The sequence below is a fragment of the Eufriesea mexicana genome, unplaced genomic scaffold (genome assembly GCF_001483705.2).
Source record: "Eufriesea mexicana isolate 0111107269 unplaced genomic scaffold, ASM148370v2 scaffold1490, whole genome shotgun sequence".
NCBI lineage: Eukaryota > Metazoa > Arthropoda > Insecta > Hymenoptera > Apidae > Eufriesea > Eufriesea mexicana.
Genome location: NW_016909592.1, coordinates 920495 through 940550, shown reverse-complemented (window position 1 = coordinate 940550; position 20056 = coordinate 920495). Strand labels below are relative to the sequence as shown.

General features: G+C 34.2%; 1 protein-coding gene across 1 annotated transcript in view; it reads right to left on the bottom strand.

The window, feature by feature from the left end:
- The window catches only part of LOC108548245 (dynein heavy chain 1, axonemal), a 59000-nt gene that overhangs the window by 11223 nt on the left and 27721 nt on the right, over nucleotides 1-20056 (bottom strand). The window contains 7 exon segments of the mRNA XM_017901089.1: nucleotides 6816-6907; nucleotides 7352-7462; nucleotides 8328-8490; nucleotides 8558-8813; nucleotides 12528-12641; nucleotides 14683-14925; nucleotides 16961-17187. Of these exon segments, the coding sequence (XP_017756578.1) occupies nucleotides 6816-6907; nucleotides 7352-7462; nucleotides 8328-8490; nucleotides 8558-8813; nucleotides 12528-12641; nucleotides 14683-14925; nucleotides 16961-17187 (1206 nt within the window).

Sequence of the window (20056 nt, the reverse complement as noted above, 5' to 3'; positions counted from 1 at the left end):
AATTTTAAATAAATAAACAATAAAAAATATAAAATGGACGAAATACATTTGGTGGAGAAAAAATCTGGGAAAAAGAAATTTTAAAAACGTTCATAGTATATTTTGTTTGTTTAATACAGTTTGTTTTCTTTAATTTGATCAATTTTTTAAATAAATATAGGTTTTTAATATAATATTTTCGCCAAATTTAATTCACACGTAAAAGTTTCTTATCTATATTTTCAGAGAAAAATTTGAAGTTCAGAGAAGGCACGTGTGCGTATTTCGCTCCCCTAACCTCACTTTTTCACGCTTCCCACGAACATTGTACACTTAGCAAGGGGCAGAATCAATACCAGAAACTTTTTTATCCCTTCGCCTATGTATACCTTGTAATCTCCGAGATTTGAAAGTTGGAACTTTGCAATTTTCGAGTTTCGAACCGCCATGTACCAGCAGCCAAATATTTACTAATCCGTAAATAGCCAACGAAATCGATAAAACGAATCCTTCGTGAGCAAAATGCCTGCTCTTTTTGTTCGATCCTGGGTTATTTGCATCGGGGTGGTATTACGTGTTTACATACACATAAAAACAGTTGCCCCTTGGGTCTTGTAGGGACAATGACGTGCAACTGTAGATGAGCAGGGTGCTTTCGAATTCTCGTTTATCCCCTCCTATTTATACTACATCCCAACGACCTTATCCACATTCTTCCATGATTAACACTAGCTTTAGGGGGAAACGACGTTTTGAAATTCGGAATTTCACGAGGAAAATTAGACAAATAGTTTAAATAGTTTAAATAAAAATAATCCCTACGAATATTATAAATTTTATATAACTATATATCTCATAGTTTCATTTGTAAGTTAATAATGCATAATTATGTTGTTTTTTAAAGAAAATATCTAGTTTTATTCATGCTATGGAACAATTTACATTTAAATAAAAATAATCCCTACGAATATTATAAATTTTATATAATCATGTACCTCATAGTTTCATTTATAAATTAATAGTGCATAATTATGTATTTTTTTAAGAAAATGTCTGATTTCATTCATATTCTAATATATCATATTAGGACATGAGTATTAATTAAATATTAATTAGGTGAAAGAACACTTCACTATTGCATCATTTACATGATTAACATGCCAAATTGTGTCTTGGAAAATTATATATATATCTTATACATCTCTTCCCAAAAAGTCACTAGAAATGGCGGGACTAAATCTCTTCAAATTAATAAAACGTCGTTTACTACACAGGTGAAAATGGATGCCAGAATCGGGAATTAAATATTACGAAAATATATTTTATTTAAAAGTTTGATAATTATCTTCGTTAATATCTAATTATTTTTAATTGATTTGAGGTTATTAGGTCAACCCCCTTGATTTATTTATGAATAATACATTAATAAAACTGATTCTAGGAAAAAATATTTAATAAAGAGGAAAATTGTCTGAAAATGTTCTACCACGAGCAACATTGAATACCACAAAAATTCTCCGTGAAGTGTTCTTTATCTTCCAAGAACATTTATTGCATGTCCAAACTCAATTGGTTGGTTAAGGTCACTCCGACGTCAAAAATAACTCCCTCCTTCGCGAGCTTGTAATTTTTTCCTCTTTTACAACCAAATAGCTTTAAAAATATACATATGCATTGGTGCAATCTTCTGTAATTTGTGTCTAATTAGTAACGCACAACTATGCTTTATAAAGATACAATATCTCTTGAAACGAGTATAATTTGCTTTCGCTAGTAACCTTTTAAACAGCCATCGTGAATCTTTATAAGGATCAAAGGAAGATGCTCTACAGCTTTAAGTGACTATAAAAAGTCAGGTATCTACCAAGTTAAAAACACGAATATTAATTTCCACTTTTGATACAAAAAACATTTATTATTACAAATTTATGAAAAATATTCGTACAATACCTTTGATCCTTTCAATTAGTATAAATGATATCTGATAGATTCGGATGAACGTTTTATATTCTATAGAAGTTTTTCAGTAGAATGACTTCCTGGCATTATAATTCTGGGCGAAATGAAAATTTTTTAAAAATTAAAACAGAAGAAAATGAAATAAATACAACTAATTTCTAACGTTAAGAGCGACAAAGTAAGCTCGATAAATTATTAATTATTAAATTATTAAACTAGTTATTAAATTATAAAACTTAACTAATCGCAGGTCGGCAAATACCGATGCAATTAACACTAAGCGGGGTCAAATGACCCCCTTTAAAGTTTATTTTAAAATTGTACATTCGCTGTTACTTCTTTCGCTCATTTGACTTTTCGTAAATTCTTATATCACCTGATTATTCGATTTCTCGCTTCTCGTTTTTCTCGTAGCTTACTTTTTATAGGTAAAAATTCTTTGCCTATCTTACGTACCACGAGGGATCATTTGACCCCATACGAAGTTTACGTATTTTTCGGTTCCAACTGGGAACTTAGTTCTAAACTCAGATATACTTCTCAAGTGAAGGACTCACTTATCTGAGCTCAGTGAATACCACTCAGTGAATTTGTTGTCGTGAAATTAGCCGAACCTTTCACCAACTGTAGGAGAAATATTACAAAGGACAATTTTTTCACCTCTGCACCTCTTGCTGCAAAATTGTTGGCAAAAGAGACAACATTAGTCGGGACAATACGTGCAAACAGAAGAAAATTGCCGGCACTTGCGAAAACGGCGAAAGATAACACGAAACTCTTTTCTACAGTAATATACAAATCAAATAACTGTACGCTAACAATTCATAAATCAAAACCGAGAGAAAGAGTTGCGATACTGAATACCAAACATAAATCCGTAAAAACGAAAAACAGAGAAGAAAACACCCGAAACAATTATTATAATAAAACTAAACTTATTATAACAAAACTAAATTTGGCGTCGATATGGTTGACCAAATGGCGCGAAAATATAGCTTTTTGTTTACCGAAATAGAAATATGTGTTTGATTATTGTATAAGAAATGGGAAATTATGTGGCAAATTATTTCCTGTAATAAATTAGAAATTTCTTTCTGAAAATTAACGTTTATTTCATAAGGGGTCAAATGATCCCTCATGGTGAGAATAGGTAGGTGCAAGGTACCGGTACGTTTAGTGTTAAAATCCGTTTTCGACGTCCTACATATATGTATATACATTATATTTATTATATATATGTAGTAAAACACATGGACTCGATAAAGTCGATTGTTTCTTCTGACGTTGAAAAGGGAAGCTATTTTTAAAAAGTCGCCTCTCGAGTGCAAAGGGTTAACAACAAATCAAGTATCTCACTGCACTTTAATGCCTTGCAGCTCTTTTTAACGCTTTTCATACAAGTTTATAGTAGGATAGATTAGGATAGTCACGTTAAGTGTGTCACCCTGTATTACCCTCGATACTGGTTACGCATGAATCCTACGCGCTGGTCAAACTTACGGTACTTTAGATTAATGAAGCCCTTGGGGACAATTAAATCATCCTAAATGGCTGTGATATATCCTACTTTACTCCGCTAATATTGCTGGATTTTGGGATATACGAGGTCTGAAATTTTAAACTTTTGGATACAATGACAAATTTTTGTCATATTTAGGTGCGAATCTGACACTCGGGTTTAGGTTTCGTTTCTAATTAACAACGAGAGAAGTGAAATAAATTAACACAATAATAATAAATAAATTACATTCTTGAAGAAACAAAGGACTGTCGAAATGCTATACTAAATGCTATACTAATTATCGACACATTAAACAAGATAATAATAATAAAACAAATAAATTACATTTTTGAAGAAATAAACGACAGTCAGATAGTTATACTAATTATCGATGCATTAAACGTGTGTGTAGATCGACTATACGAATTGTGATCTCGAAAACTGTGTATCTAATTTTTCCTAATTAATTTATGGTTCGTTTTCATCTCGTTTTGCCATAATTTTTTGAAATTATTCTCCTCGGCAGGAGCATGTTCCATTTGTGCAAATGTATCAGAATTACATGGCGAAAAATCTGGGTTATGGAGGTTTCACCATGTTATACTGCCTCTTATTTCTCCTCTTTATTCCTCCCATTGATATTTATGCAACAACTTCTGTTATATCACACGGTATGGTGGAGCATTATCGTGGAATGGGATTACTTTTCTATCGAGTTTCACAGCTCGTATATTTTCCACGGTTATTTATAGGCATTTCAGCGTTTTACAATATGCAGAAGCATCGAAGAAACTGAATTAGGGCAAGAACTTCTTCGCTATCTTCCGAAATAGAAGAATCAGATTTCGCACCGCGGTATTCGTCATCGATTTTCTTACTTCGTGCTACTTTGTCCGTAAGTGACGACTCGGGGAATTTTCTCTGAGCGAGATACTGAGCCTCATTGGAAGATATTTCCGATTACAGATACAACGCTACCGTTTAATAACGAAAGTTCGTGTTAGGTATCTTTATGATCGTGTGAGAAGATGTATAGAGAAGATCTATTTAATATAATTTATTTTATATAATTTATATAATTTATATAATTTAATTTATAAACTCGTATTCCTTCCAAATGTTAACTTACGAGCTGCTATATCGGTGTCCCAAAATTCGCGCAAGATTTGAATCTGGCGCCATTTGTGCGGTGAAATGTTGTCAACGAAAAAGAAAAAGATGACGTGACAGCTGACAAATCAGGGTTATTGACACTAGGTTTACGGAGGCTATCTGTATACCTATTTCCAAGGACATCTGTTAAATTATTTGTCAATTCTGGGGATTCTTAAAATTTTTCCTATAAGTCGGAAATCATAACGCGAGACACGATAATATCGATTTCAAACCGTGTTTTGTTTTGTAAATGTAATTAACGAAACTTGATAGAGCGTTGGTAAAAGTTTCGTTAAAATAAAATCAATAAAATGTATTCGATATAATACATGTTGACATGATACGTGAAATAAATAAAATATATCGATGTATGTGATACCAAATGAATTTATTTTGAAATAAATTGCAGAGAAATAAATTTTCGAGAAATTGATAAATTTTTAATAAATTTTGGGAGGAAAGGAAATATAGGAAGGACAGATAATGTGATTAATTATTCTCTGTTTTAATTATACTAATATAATTTAATTATATTATTTTATATCGTAATTGCATTGTACCTGCGGTCAATTATGAAATAGCTGAAGAAATATATGAGGACGAGTATAAATTATGGTAGGGAATGATATCATTCCACGGATCTCGAAAATTTTATGACAGAAAAAGAGCTTTTTCCAGCAGTAATTAATCGCATTCTGTGAACACCATTTAGCCTCAGAATTGTGTTTGCACGAGGAAATGTTAAAAGTATATATATAATATTAATTTTCAGTATAATATAATATTTTCAGGAAAAAATTAATTTGTTTCCAAATAAGAGCTTGTTTAATTTCAATCCGTGCACAGAATGCAAAGATAATAAATACTATTAATTATTAATTAAAACATAAAAATAAGCTTAATAAATAAGCTGCATAAAATCTTAACAATAATTTTCATTATTACACTTAACAATGCTTTTTACTTACCTTATACTTCCCTATTTTCTAATTCAAAAATTAGGCACAATATTTATGGAAACGCGTGTTTAGGTAATTCCAAACATGCATGAAAAAGAATTTATAAACTTTGAAATTTGGAAATAAAGAATTTATAAATTTATCTCTAAATAAGACAGACATATAATTTCTTCCCGATATTATAACTTAATAATAATTAATAATTTCTGATTTCCCTTGGTTTTTATTGAAAACATTTTTAAGAATCTCAGAAAAGATTTCGGTGAGAATATTCCTTATATCGGGTGTCCCAAAATTCACGCAAGAAGTAATTTTCATAGAAAACATAGATTTTTATGCGTTGTTCTTTCGTATAGTACTCCATTTTTAATAAGAGCTGAGCTATCACTTATCAGGCTGTCTTTTCTTTTTCATCGATAACACTTTACCGCACAAATGGCGCAAGATTCAAATCTATCGCGAATTTTGAGACAACCTATGTTGTTGCGTCGCGATTGAATCCTTTGATGTATTCCGACGGGTTGTAAATCCGTCTCGCGACCTCGCTGTGTTGCCCGCCAAATTAATCTTGGACAACTGTTTCAATTAGCACGAGCAAAAGGAAGATCTCGGCTGGAGTCGAACGCTAAACTCTGGTACTCTAGGCATGAGCCGTTCTCTATGAGGTTTCGTTTAGAAGCGTGTCTTCGACGATTCGAAGCTAACTGCTCTCTTCGATGATTCGAAAGGAAGTGTGTGCTCCTCGATCTTCCTAAGATCGGTCTTAGGAAAAATCGGGAGCTCGCCAAATATAATTGGCTGATTTGACCAAGGGCATTCCCTTGGTCCGCGAATCGATCACCTTGGAGGAAGGGAAGGTTCCCCCAAAAGGAAGACGATAGTGGAGGAAACCCTCTCCTCCAAGGTGAGGTACGTGGGGTCCACTCACGCGCTGGTGACCCCATCGGTCGTTTATGGCCTCTAGCGAGGGCCTGAGGCTTCCAACGTGTGCGGACCACGTGGAGTCCTCAGGCCTATTGTCAGCCATGTCTTAAGAGCCGTCGCCTAATTTCGTTAAATTAGGGATTTCCAGGATTCTCGTGTTCCGCGACACGAGAAGTCAGAATGAAGGTAAAAGCTTTCAAACATGCTGAAGGCATGGAGAGGAAAATTCCGATGCCGAATTGTTTGACCCTAAGACCTGGCTGTTGGAAGACCGTAACGGGTCTTCCTTCCACGAGTAAAATTCATACAATATAATAGGATTTTAAAAAAGTACTTACCTTTGTTTTTCCCGACCCAGTTGGACCAACGAGCATCAATCCGTGCCGCACTACTGTGGTTTCATATAGCTGGATCACTTTCCTCACGAACTCTGCAATCAAAGACGCGTAACAATGTTGTGTCCGTATAGAGAATTTATTGCAAAGGGAAATACAAGTAAATACAAGATGAAGTTCGTATCAAGGAGATTATAAAGAAGAACAAGAAAGCCATAAAACAAGGGAAAATAAATGACACACGCACCACTGTATCGCTTTCGTATAGCGATACGCTGTATATCGATTACTTCGTTATCAAGGATAATAATTATACGGTCCGTTCTAAATTGCTAAACTGGTTTTACCTTAAAATGCAATTGTAAATGGAACAGTGAAATTTGGACAGAATTACGTTAGAGAAATTGCAGCGCGTGTTCTCTGTGTTAGGATTTCGAGGCTAGTAACGTGCGTAATATAACCATGCAATTAACTGCGACATTGTCTCCCTAATGCGTATATACCACTGAAATATACGTAGCACTTTAAATAATACGTACCATCAATTTCTTCCAGGCCCATATTTACAATCGTTGCGCGAATTTGTGCTTCCAAAACCCCGTAATCCACGTGTTTCTCTTTTAAACGTGGGAACAGGTCAGACACGATACCTAATTACACGTGAAACATACATTACAATGAAATAATAAGTATAAAATTATTCTTTTAATCGCATCATTCGAAAAATTGCAAAATTGGACCATATCACCAAAATCCTTTTTCCGTTTGTATAAAGATAGAAATATTTTTTTAAAATGATAAAGAACGAAGAAAAAAAAGAAGAAAAATGGCGTACAGAAAGAGTTTATAATTTTATTTAGTTCAATGAAATTAGAAGTTGAAAATAATTTGAGAAATTAAATTTAATAGTTTTACACAGTATGATAGTACCTGAAATGGTCAATACATATAGCCACATGGCAGTCATCACTATAACATGAAATATAGTAATGAAAAATATAATTAAAAAACAATAAAATGAATCTTTTTTCTTGTTTTGTGATAAACAAATTACACAATGTTTGTGAGCTTTCCAGTGTGAAGTTGTTTCAATGGGTATTACAAAATGGTGGCCAGTAAATTATGATGCTAATGATGGACGTATAATTTCTCCTGTTGCTGGTGTTTTTATTTTTGCTTCATTTTGTTCAATTATTTCTTCTGCCAAATTTTGCTCGAAGACGTGAAATGCTCTATCTTTATGAACAATTTGCAGTCGAAATACAAAATAATAAAGTCTTTAGAATTCTCAAAAATAAAAGTATTAAAATCAGAGTTATGCTATAAACATGGTATCTGGTACAAAACAGCGCGCATGCGTTCTGTGATTATGCACAAAAGTTCTGTTCCTATGCACAGGTGAAAGAACGAGATCTTTAATAAAATAATTTTGAAATTCATTTTGCGAATGAAATATAGAATAATTTATTTTTCGTGGAACGATGAGATACGAAGATTATAATAAAATACACTTACCACTGAACAACGTCAAATCATCTTTCAAGAACTTTGGAACATTTACGTCTCTTAATGCTCGTAGACAGATCTGTTGCTCGTTTAAGTCTTTCTGCTCCCTTTTCAAATTTCCCGCCACCGCGATGACCGTCTTCACAGCTCGCATTCCGAAGTCGTAGTGATCCTGGGAAGAAATAAATGAACGAGAACCTTCGATTGTACATATAAACTGTGGTTTAAAAATATTTTACCTGCGTACTCAATTGTTCCGAGCTTAATTTAAACGTGGTCGTTATTTTCCCAGCCAATGTTTTCGCATCGGAGAAACCGTAGGAAAATAGGGAAATTTCGGCGATCAATGCGTAATCTGGAACCATCATTGCCACAGGACGAAATAAAGCCTTCAAATTGTCTGGTAATTCTGTTCGACCCGCATAGCCAGGATTCATAGTGATGAATACCGCGCAGGATGGTTTCAAAACGATTTCATCCCCTTCGAAAATGAATCTGAAAAATACCGTTGTACTTTACTTTATTTAAACGTTATTAAATAAGAAATTCGGATAAATTTTATGCATTTTCCACGTATTGCACCATTGATACGCTATTGTAGGATTTTTAGCTATATTACACCTATGCAGACCATAATCTGCGCGTCTAATAAAGAACAACTCTCTTTAATGTTATTATATATCGAATATATTGTAGTTTATAATTTTTATCTGCATTCACTTTTATAGGGTGTCCCTAAATTCACGCAAGATTTAAATTTTGCGTCATTTCGTGCGGTGAAGTATTGTGAAAGAAAAGAAAGGACAGCGTGACAGCTGATAGTTTAGGGTTTTTTAACCACTTGCGCTGGCAACAAATTCACAGACGCATGTGCCAGTGAACGGTCCAGTGTTCCTGTGACAATTGCCTGACGACGTGTGTGCCACGTCGTTGACGATTCTGCGACAAAAGCATTACGACGTGCGTGACACGTCTTTCCAGCGCAAGTGGCTAAAATAGAGTGTCGTCGCCATAAAGTATTGTCACCAGAAATAAAAGAATGACATGACAACTGTGATGAACTACACTTGTGAAAAGATACTTCGTTTTAATCTCAAAGTCTCTAAGATCTGAATTTTTGCACTGATAAGTTTTGTACGTGAAATAAGTTAAAGTTTCCTGATACCGAATTACTAAGATTAAGGAAACTTTAAGCTGTCGGGACTAGAACTGACCAACTTTTTCAATTTCTTCGAATGTATAATTCATGAACACGAGGTTATGGAGAAGGAATCAAGTTTTTAAGTAACTATTATTATAGTGCGATGTTTAAATACAATTTCAAAAGTCTAAGTTTATTGAAATTAAGTTTGTAATTTGAAGAAAAATATTTGATATGAAACTTTCGTCAGCTATGATTAAAATGGCGACGAAAATCGACAAGTCATACTGATTTAATTACGTCTTATTTTAACACTAGAACTAGCAACCCAGTGAAAATGACTGGTCCAAGAATTTTCATTTTTGCAATCATCGAATATATACACCTGCTTTAAGAATAAAATCGGTAGCAACTCGTATTAAGAAAGAACTGTAATCGATATATTCACTCATATTCATCGTACCGCTTAAAATTACTATAATCTGGGCACGTTATAGTTAGGTGCCCACTAAAGATCGGTAGTTCCAGCGTTAATCGTAACTATTTCTAGGAATTTCATTAGATACGATCTATTTACCAGGATTAAGTAGAATTTGCAAGACGTACAGAGTAAAATACTCAAATTAAGTGTAGGATATTGTAGAGATAGGGTGGAACACGAATAACGTAAAACTATTTATTAACCATAAAATATAATATAGAACGCGCGGTGACGGTAAAGACTACGAATATAATCTATCTATTAACTAAACTCTTATAACTACAACGACTCAATTATACCTAACAACACGTTTACACTTAGCAACACGAATACAACTAACCACACCTTTTCTCACAACTCTCTGCTACGAACTCTAATATACTACACGTACTACGACAGACTCCCCGCTCACGCCCTTGCATTCCTATTTAAAACCATACATTCTATCCTCTTTCATACCTATTCTCTCTTTCCAATCACACTTTCCCACGCACTCCTTGCAATCTTACCCTCAGCGGGTCACCTAGCCCAAACACTCGAACGCATTCCTAAAGACACTCTTCGCTTTCATCCGATACATCCATAAACATCCCGTCCACACGATCCTAGCGCATAGTCATTCGTCCTTTCGCACGCACTCTAGATAACACGCTCGACTCACTCATCCTGCGATACCACACATGTATAGATTTGTACGTCATATTTATGTATGATTATAAATACTGCTTATTACTAGATTTACGGAACCCGATGGGAACCCCATTCTTGATGGAAGGGTTGCTCCAATTATACTATGGTAACAGACTTAGTTAACTTATATTAAGACTGTTAATATAATATATAATTGTTTTTAAATTAAACTAATCGTGGTTTCCTTTACCAGTCAATAATATTAATAATAATGTCATAATCGTGGTCTATATTAAAAATTAAAAAAATAAATTGTATATAATATAAAAATTTAGAATAATAGGAATCAGAATATTAGGAAAATTCGAGTATTTGTAAAATAATTATAATTTACTAATATAGATAAATAAAATGTTGTCATTATGTAATTATATTATGCATACGTCATTCTTCGCATGATTCAGCCTCTTAACACGTTTCGTGCCACGTGTACCACCGGTGGTACACTCAGAAATATTTATTTAATATAAATGCTGAGAATATGCTGAAAACATATGTTTATGACAAATTTAATTCTGTAAAATATATTTCCACTAAAGGAATGAGGAATTATACAAAATGTAGTATAGAACAAAGCACACAAATTTGTTTAATTGTTATATATACGATAGTTATTAATTACACGTAATGGTTAACTTTATTAAAACAAGGGATGCATAAAAATGGCTTATTCGGGCAATCGTTGCAAAACGTCACTGCTCTTCTACTTCTTTTTACTAATCGAAAATTTTCCAACTGACTGACTTTTACAGTCGAACTGATCGCAGCACCATGTGTACCATAAATGGTACACGGTGTGATAACTACTCTAAACAAGCTAATTACTTATGAATTGATGGTGTAATGACATATTGCGTGATAATATATCAATTTTTGACAAATCAAAACGACAAATGGCCTGGAGATCATGTCGGGATAAAACGGCTTGGCACGGAACGTGTTAATAATTTTTGAAAGGGAAATAATTATTTCTCTATGAAGTTACATCTTTGCAAAAATATTAACAATTGCGAACAATTAAATTAACCTTATATAACGATGCTGAACATTTGTTATTTCGAGGGAAGAGCTAAAAATGTATTTAAAAGATTCAATTACTTCCGCTGTATGCTACCACTGGCTCACTGACAAGAGGAAAAAGGAAGGGTGATTTATTACCCTATTTCCAACCAATTTATCACGAATATGTTAAATCACCGAAAAGATTAGGATTCGGAACTTTTATCGGAGGAAAAATAAATTGTAATTTAAATACCAATAAAAATTAATCGAATTAATTCAATTCGATTGTAATTATAAAATATTCGAAAATAAATTTATTTAAACTTAAAACTATATTTGTTACAATTTTCTTTATTTAAACTTCAAACTATATTTGTTACAATTTTTTTATTTATACTTTAAACTATATTTGCTACATTTTTTTTATTTATACTTTAAACTATATTTGTTACAATTTTCTCTTAAAAGGGCCCGCTCTGGAAGATAGGGAGAGTTTTGAGATAGTCATTAGAGAGTTGAGGTAGTCCTTGAGAGAGTTGAGACCGAGAGTTGTGATTGCGAGAGTTACGCGTTATTGAGAATCGAATAGAAAATACAAACCGCAGTGAATCTGAGTATTCCGAGGTACTCTCCAGCGAGTAGAGACTGTGTGACTCTACATAAGTTAATTAAAAATCGACGAAATCAGTCATAATAAAGCGACAAGCGACATTTAAATCGTAAAAGTTCCAATTCTTTTTAACCCGTTGACAACGATCTGTGCAAACACGCCTTTAAACTCATTATTTTGACCCCGCTATCTTATCGAAACAGCAGTAACGTATAAGCATGAAATTTGTAGTATAGAGACGTAGACACTAGCCTAGACTTCTTCTTACGAACGGATAGTACTTACTTATCAACTCGCATTTGTTGCGCTTGTTGAATCGTCATAATCTGCTGCGCGATAACAGACAGCACCTCGATGTCTATCCTATTGAATTCGTCGAAACAAGCCCATGCACCTGCACTGAAATGGACAAAAACAATAACAAACGTTCGAATGATATTCAGTATCTAGCATCCAACAGTATAACGGAAATATTAGGAAAAGAAAAAGAAAATGTAGGATTTTGATTCATTTTACACGTAATCCAACGTTTGCTCTGTCACATTGCATTGGCATAACATGTTGTAGAGTCCTACGGTATCGAATCTCTTCGATTTCCAAGAACGCTTATCACGTGCCAAATTAATATTGCGTGACTAGTTGTGATAATAAGGATCCAGAATGTGTGTGGTCAAAAGAGAGTGTTTATTTACAGAAAAGCGTAGAATAGTTATAATGTAGACGTTAACGAAGTACCGTTTCGAACATGCGTTTGTATGTGTAATTAAGATGTTTTAAGGATCGGTGCCGAAGACGAACTGACTTCTCGATTTTGCTCTATGTCCTGTCTCGTCGTGTTCGGTCCGGAGTTTTCTCTAGTTTAGTTCTGATTGGGTAAAATAGACGTTGGTGGTGGAAAGGTAAAGAGTTTTAATTGGACAGAGGGTGTGACATAAGGACCTTTGGCTAAGGAGTAGGAAACTGTCAAGGAGCCGATTTCTGATGGTCAATGACGTGATTTATAAGTGCCGTCCGTCCGTCGCTTGTTGGGTCTGTCACAAGAGGGTCCCATCTGTCGCGTCTGGTTTCTAGAAAAATTCCTAATTTTGCTTTACCTTTATAAGCTTAATCCGCTAGAACGGCGTTGAGGCACATCGAACCTCTGGAATTGCAGTCGCGTTATAAAATATAAAATAAATCGTTAGGTCTGGCAAAAGTGCAAGCTCTAGAATCAAATTATGTTATAAACTCGCTCTCCGGGACGGAACACGTGTGTTTCGTCCGAATCTTCTTGTCGACTGTATGAAGAATTCAGGCGAAGGTTTACGTCGTTCTAAGAACGTAAACTATTTTTAAGGGTTTAAATATAATTTAATTACAAGATATTTACAGCAATTTACAAGATGTATTAGCGATATGCGTTCTACCGTGGTGTCGTTTGTGTTGTTTTGATGTTTGTACTCTCTGTCGACTTGGTGTCGTGTATTTTGATATGTTCGTCTGTTGCTGTCATTGGCTGTCGAGATGTCTAAGTGGTGGGTGTGTTTTTCTCCTATTGGCGGCGTGTTTGTTGGAGGAATGTGCAGGAGGTTCGGAACTGGTAGGTGGAAGTGGAAGTTTAAACAAATTGTTAATTTGTTTAGGTTTGGGAAATTCTAATTCTTTTATGGGGGTTGACTCGGGGGGTCAGTTTCGGAGGTCGAGGTGTCCGCGAATCGTGGGACGCTGGTTATAAACGAGTAAACCATCGTCCCTTCGATTCGGGTCCCTTGTTCTTGAGGGTATGCATGGAAACAGGGATAAGGTAGAGGTCTGGGTTTTTCCTGATGGAGGTAGAGGTTCGAAGGATGCTAGTTAAAATGTCTAATTGAAGGATTCGCGTCTTTATGGAGGATCGTAACGGTCTGTGAATTGGGAATGAGTGTAAGGAATGAACAACATGGTTCGTCGAAAGAGACTGCAATTTCGATTTTAACCACTTGCGCTGGAAAGACGTGTCACGCACGTCGTAATGCTTTTGTCGCAGAATCGCCAACGACGTGTCACGCACGTCGTAATGCTTTTGTCGCAGAATCGCCAACGACGTGTCACGCACGTCGTAAGTCTTTTGTCGCAGAATCGCCAACGACGTGGTACACACGTCGTCAGGCAATTGTTACAGAAACACAGACAAGCACACGTGTCTGTGAATTTCTTGCCACCGCAAGTGGTTAATCCTAAATATAGTTTCTATTAGACGATGTCAATGTTGATAAATATTATACTACGTAGCATTTGTGAATTTAGCACGTAGTTGTCAAATAACAAATCATTGCAAATTTAATCCGCAATTGTGAAATGACAAATAACGAAAAATCGAAATATACATTTCTTTATTTTTTTATTTCTTATTTGAAATAAATTTTCAATGGAGGAAGTATGATAATGAGTTGCTATGAAAAAGGTCTGTAATGGAAGTTACCTTGCAAGACCCTTGAAAAATTTCCCCATCGACATGAAGTCCAATTGATCGGAGCAATTGAATACTACACATAGTATGGCAAACGCTTTCGCGAGATCTTTCGTGGTTTCCGTTTTGCCAGTTCCAGCAGGGCCAGCTGGTGCACCGCCGAATTTCAAATGCAGTGCCCCAGTTAGAGTTAGGTAACATCGATCAGTCAAAGGAGTGATAACCAGTCTGCCAGTGTTTCCCAAATATTCGTACCTTCGATAAATTTTAATATAACAATTGAAATTAAAAGCACGTAAATTTCAATATAACAATTATAATTAAAAGAACATAATTATATAAATATTATTCGTATAAATAAATGTTATTTTAACATAACAATTAAAATTAAAAGAACAACGTAATTTTGTTCACAACAAAATTCGAACATTTAAATATTCCCACTGCTTTTTATAATTAAAAAAGAAACATGATCTGATTGATTTTAAAGATGAGATAGTAATAAGTATATTCTTCTATTTTGCAAAAATATTGTTTACATCACCAACACATTTTTCTCTCTTACAATTAATCATTTTTGCTTCTTTTCTTTGGTATTCGATATCAGCAGGGATATTTAGACAATTCTTTTTAATGAAATGCAAATATGCATTGTTTTTTAGAAAAAATTTTAATTAATATGATATATTGATTTTATGGCAGAAATGACAAAATCTGACAAATTTCTCGATACATGTATAGTCAGTATATGCGAGGTTTATATTCATTTACGAAGGTATAACTAGAAGTATAACTAGATCAGAAATTATATCAAGTGATAAGTAGGTTATATAAATGCTTTGTTAAAAATGTTTGATCAAAAAATTGAGATTAATATGGTATATTGATTTTATCGCAGAGTTGACAAAATGTGACAAGTTTGTCGATATTCAGTATATGCGAGATGTATATTTATTTAGGTAGGTAGATGATGAGAAAAATGTAACTAGATCAGAATAAGTTATATAATACAAATGCATCCTCTAATTTATGCATCCTTGTTTTGATAGAAAATAGGCTTTCGAGAAAACATAATTTACTCGTTATTTTCATAAAATTGACAGCATCAGGATGATAAAAATCATTCCTATTTATTAGAAGCTAGAGAACTACAAGCATAAGTTCTTTTATCAATTCTAAGAGTCATCAATGAATCATTGATTACTTAACAGTTAACACTGGTCCAAGAATTTTCATTTTTGCAATCACCGAATAAATACACCTGCTTTAAGAATAAAATTGGTAGCAACTCGTATTAAGAAAGAATTGTAATCAATATATTCACTCATATTCATCGTACCGCTTAAAATGACTATAATCTGTGCACGTTATAGTTAGGTGCCCACTAAAGATCGGTAGTTCTAGTGTTGAGCTCCAAGTAGAGAAACAACGAGTAACACGCATTTGATACGTACTCGATCTGAAATTACGTGATTTCCTTTAGGAATTAACTAAAAGGACAGCATTTTAACGCGTTAAGTGCCTATCTTTCTTTTTTCCCTAGGGATCAACGCTAGACTTTGCGTTCGGGCCCAAACTAGGACCAAAAGGTGCTAACTTTTGGTGTTAAATTCTTCGCCATCTTTGGACCTAACGTTTGGGAATTCCTGTTATAACAATTGGTACAGTATCTCCAAATTTTATCAACACTTCGCCACTAGTAGCCCACTTGACAGCCAAGTCAAGTTTATTACTGGGTCTGAACACGTGTTAACCCGCTATATAGGATAAATTTGGTCAGAAATATTTAGATACATTCATGATATGATCTCGAAATTATTTCAAATTTATTAAGAGAACATAGTTTTATAAATTTTGTTGCTGTCAGTCGACATACACTATCCCCCTTGCATGAAAAATACTTATACTGTCAGTTACGGGTGACAATCCCGGTCTGAATAGAAAGTTCAATGTCAGTGTCAGTGTCAGTGATGACTGACATAGCGCTCAACGTGTTAATAATGACGATTATAATGAATTTTGCACGCAGATTCAATATGTTATATAAAATATAATTTTACATTTTAGGTCCACCTTTCTTCCTGGTTTCTGTCCTAAAATTTCGTACGGATTCGTCATTGTTCACGCAAGTCAGTCATAATAACGTGTCAAAATATAATACCCATACCGTTAATCATCGAAAGTGTCAAAACCGTGTGACATCGTTTGAAATAATGGAAATATTTCGCAGCCGATTGCAATAAAAGTAATAAAGATAATAGAGATTGAAAAAGAAAAATTGTTCAGTTACCCGTATGGGAATTCTGCATTCACGGCACGCACTTTCAGATCGCTGTCGTCCACCCAGTAGTAGCGAAGCTGAGAAATCCAATCAAAATCGTTTACATTGGACACTTTTTCCTGCAACAGTGTGTACAAAACATCTCGCGCGTGCACCTCGATCGTAATTACCGCTTCGAGCATCAGTCTCTGGATATCGGTTTGTGAACCCCGTACCAGCTCGCGTAAGTCATCCAACTGGTAAAATCAATAAACATAAATTGCGTGTTCTAGATTATGCAAATAAGAAAGCTATCACCATAAACGTCTAATTAACAGTTATATCACTGGGAACATTTTGTTTAATAATTTTAAACCGAATTTTTCTAGTAACTTTTTCTAGTGATTTTTTTAGTAATTTTTTATTATAAATTTGGATTGTGTGAATAAACGTCTAATTAACAGTTATATCACTGGGAACATTTTGTTTAATAATTTTAAATCGAATTTTTCTAGTAACTTTTTCTAGTGATGTTTTAAAGTAATTTCTTATTATAAATTTGGATTGTGTGAATAAACGTCTAATTAACAGTTATATCACTGGGAACATTTTGTTTAGTAATTTTAAATCGAATTTTTCTAGTAACTTTTTCTAGTGATTTTTTTCCTAGTAATTTTGAATTACGTAAATTTAAGTAAGCGAATTGAAGAAACTTTTAACAAAATATTTCACGCAGTTATATTCGATGAGATGTTTTACATATGTTGCATTATCAGATACTCTGTACGCTGTATTTTCACGTTTTAATATTTAATAGATGCAGCTAGATATTGTTTAATGAATTTTTATATGAAATTCCTAGCACGACGAAACATCTCGTTCAAGTATGAAGAAACTTAGTGAAATTTTAATTATTGGACTAATATCGACCAAATGCCTTCAAAATATTGGAAGAAGGAAAAATAATTGCATATGCGAAGTAATTAATTTTAATTGTTTTAATTGTGAATGAAACAAATTCATTTGGAACGTTTTGATCATATATTCACATAATCAATAATCGGTATAACGTTCAAAATTGAGATAAAATATTTTATGCATAATAGAATCCTGCTCTTTGTGTTGCGTTAGATTTCGTTATACGGCTCATTATGTGTATTTAACTTTGAAATTTGAAATGCTTATGTAATAGGAAAATATGGTTTTTGAAATATAGTATCGCACTATATTTCATTGTTCATTGCCCACAGTTAAATCTTAGAACCACTGTATATACAGATTGATTATAGTCGTGGGAGAAATAAGTGAAATAAGGGAACGGAGAATTATGGCGTTACAGCGCCCCCTGTATTAGGTTCAGAAAGTTGGTAATCGTTACATAAATAACGTAGTAAATAAGATAAGTTATACTTCCTCGCCATTTACCGTAATAGTCGTTCTTTTTTGCCGAGGCTTCTTAAAAGTTGCGCGGCAACAATGGCGCTGGGAATCTTGAAAACGTGTAATTTATAGAAATGGCTTATAAAAGATTCTTTCTACCATATTGCACGGAAAAATTATAATACTAGTATACGAAATTAGTTTTCGAAATTAGAAATAAGGAAATAAATAAGGAAATAAATCGGATCTAAGAACAAAGAGTAATTAAAATGAAGCAATCGAAACATAACCTCTTCTACGCTGTGAGAAACCATAATAAAACACCTCGAATTGGGTATATCAATTCATATCTTTTCTACAATATTAAAACATAGTAATTACATACTACTTAAGAAATTACATTCGAAAATTTGAGATTCTGATTTTTCAAAGAATTTATAATGATGCTTCTAGATTACCCGATGCTAAATGGAAAGATACTTGATACAGGAATGCGGAAACCAGAGAAATGTGGAACGAATTGATATTCAATTTAGCAAGCAAAATATGCAAAAGTAAACCCATATCGAGTTACAGAAACAAGCTGTATATACAATAGAAATATTAGGGTATTATGAGTTGGGAAGGACTCCAGCAATGAGAATAGTATTAAGAGTGATAGCGGGGCGAATATGTGTGCGGACTTATTTCTAATTAAATGCATGAGAACGCTCGAGCCGCTTCTCGAAAAGCGAGGAATAATCAACAATAGCATCAGATTCGACTCGGGCGTTCAGGGTGACATCTAGGATGCGGGCGAAAGAACAAACGGTAGCATGAAAGAGTCATTTTGACGGGATATCTATGACTGTATCGAGTAATCGAGAAAGAAAGCCTGTGTACGAAAACAGAGAGAGTTTAGACTTTAAGCAAGGGTGCAAAGGGATACGTAGTGAACAGAGAATCGTGTGTTTGAGAGTTAGAGTTGAGAGAAACCTAGTGTAATATTTTAGTTCAAATAAATCTGTTTTATTATTAAAAAGGAGTTGTTTATTAGACGCGCAGATCTCAATCAGCATAGGATTAACCTAGCATTAATCCTACAATACTGTAGTATCGCGGGATAATAAACTTGGGTTTGGCTCGAGCGTATTATCTGGAGTGCGGAAGGATGAATGACCGTGTATTAGGATCGTGTCACGGCCCAAAGTCCCAATTCGTCATAACTAAACATGACTAACTTCATGACTTCAGTCTGAGTCAACCACCGATAAGACTTTAATATATAGAACCCTCCGAAAACAAGACTCTTCAGTCTAGACGTAACATTTAACGCCATAACGCCGATCCATTGTCTAAATATTGTAACATCTACCATAATAAAGTGTCTAAAAAAGGATTACAACAAAGAAAGATAGTTATTGAGCTACGACCCAATTGCTACCGGCTTTTCTTCCTTTTAACAGTCATTTTACATGATAATCGTGTGGACAGGATGTTTATGGATGTATCGGTTGCAAGTGAAGAGTGTCTCTAGGAATGCGTCTGTTTGGGCTACGTGACCCGCTGAGGGTAAGGCTGTATGGAGTGTATGGTTTTAAATAAGGGTGTGTGATGCAGTTAACAAACACACAGGGACCTCAGACATTGCCCCTGTGACACATCATGACGCACCAGAAGATAGCCGACCAGTAGTCCCAGACCTTTGACACAGCCCCAATAAATCACTGAAACCATAGCCATCCCTTGGACCCATGACACATAATA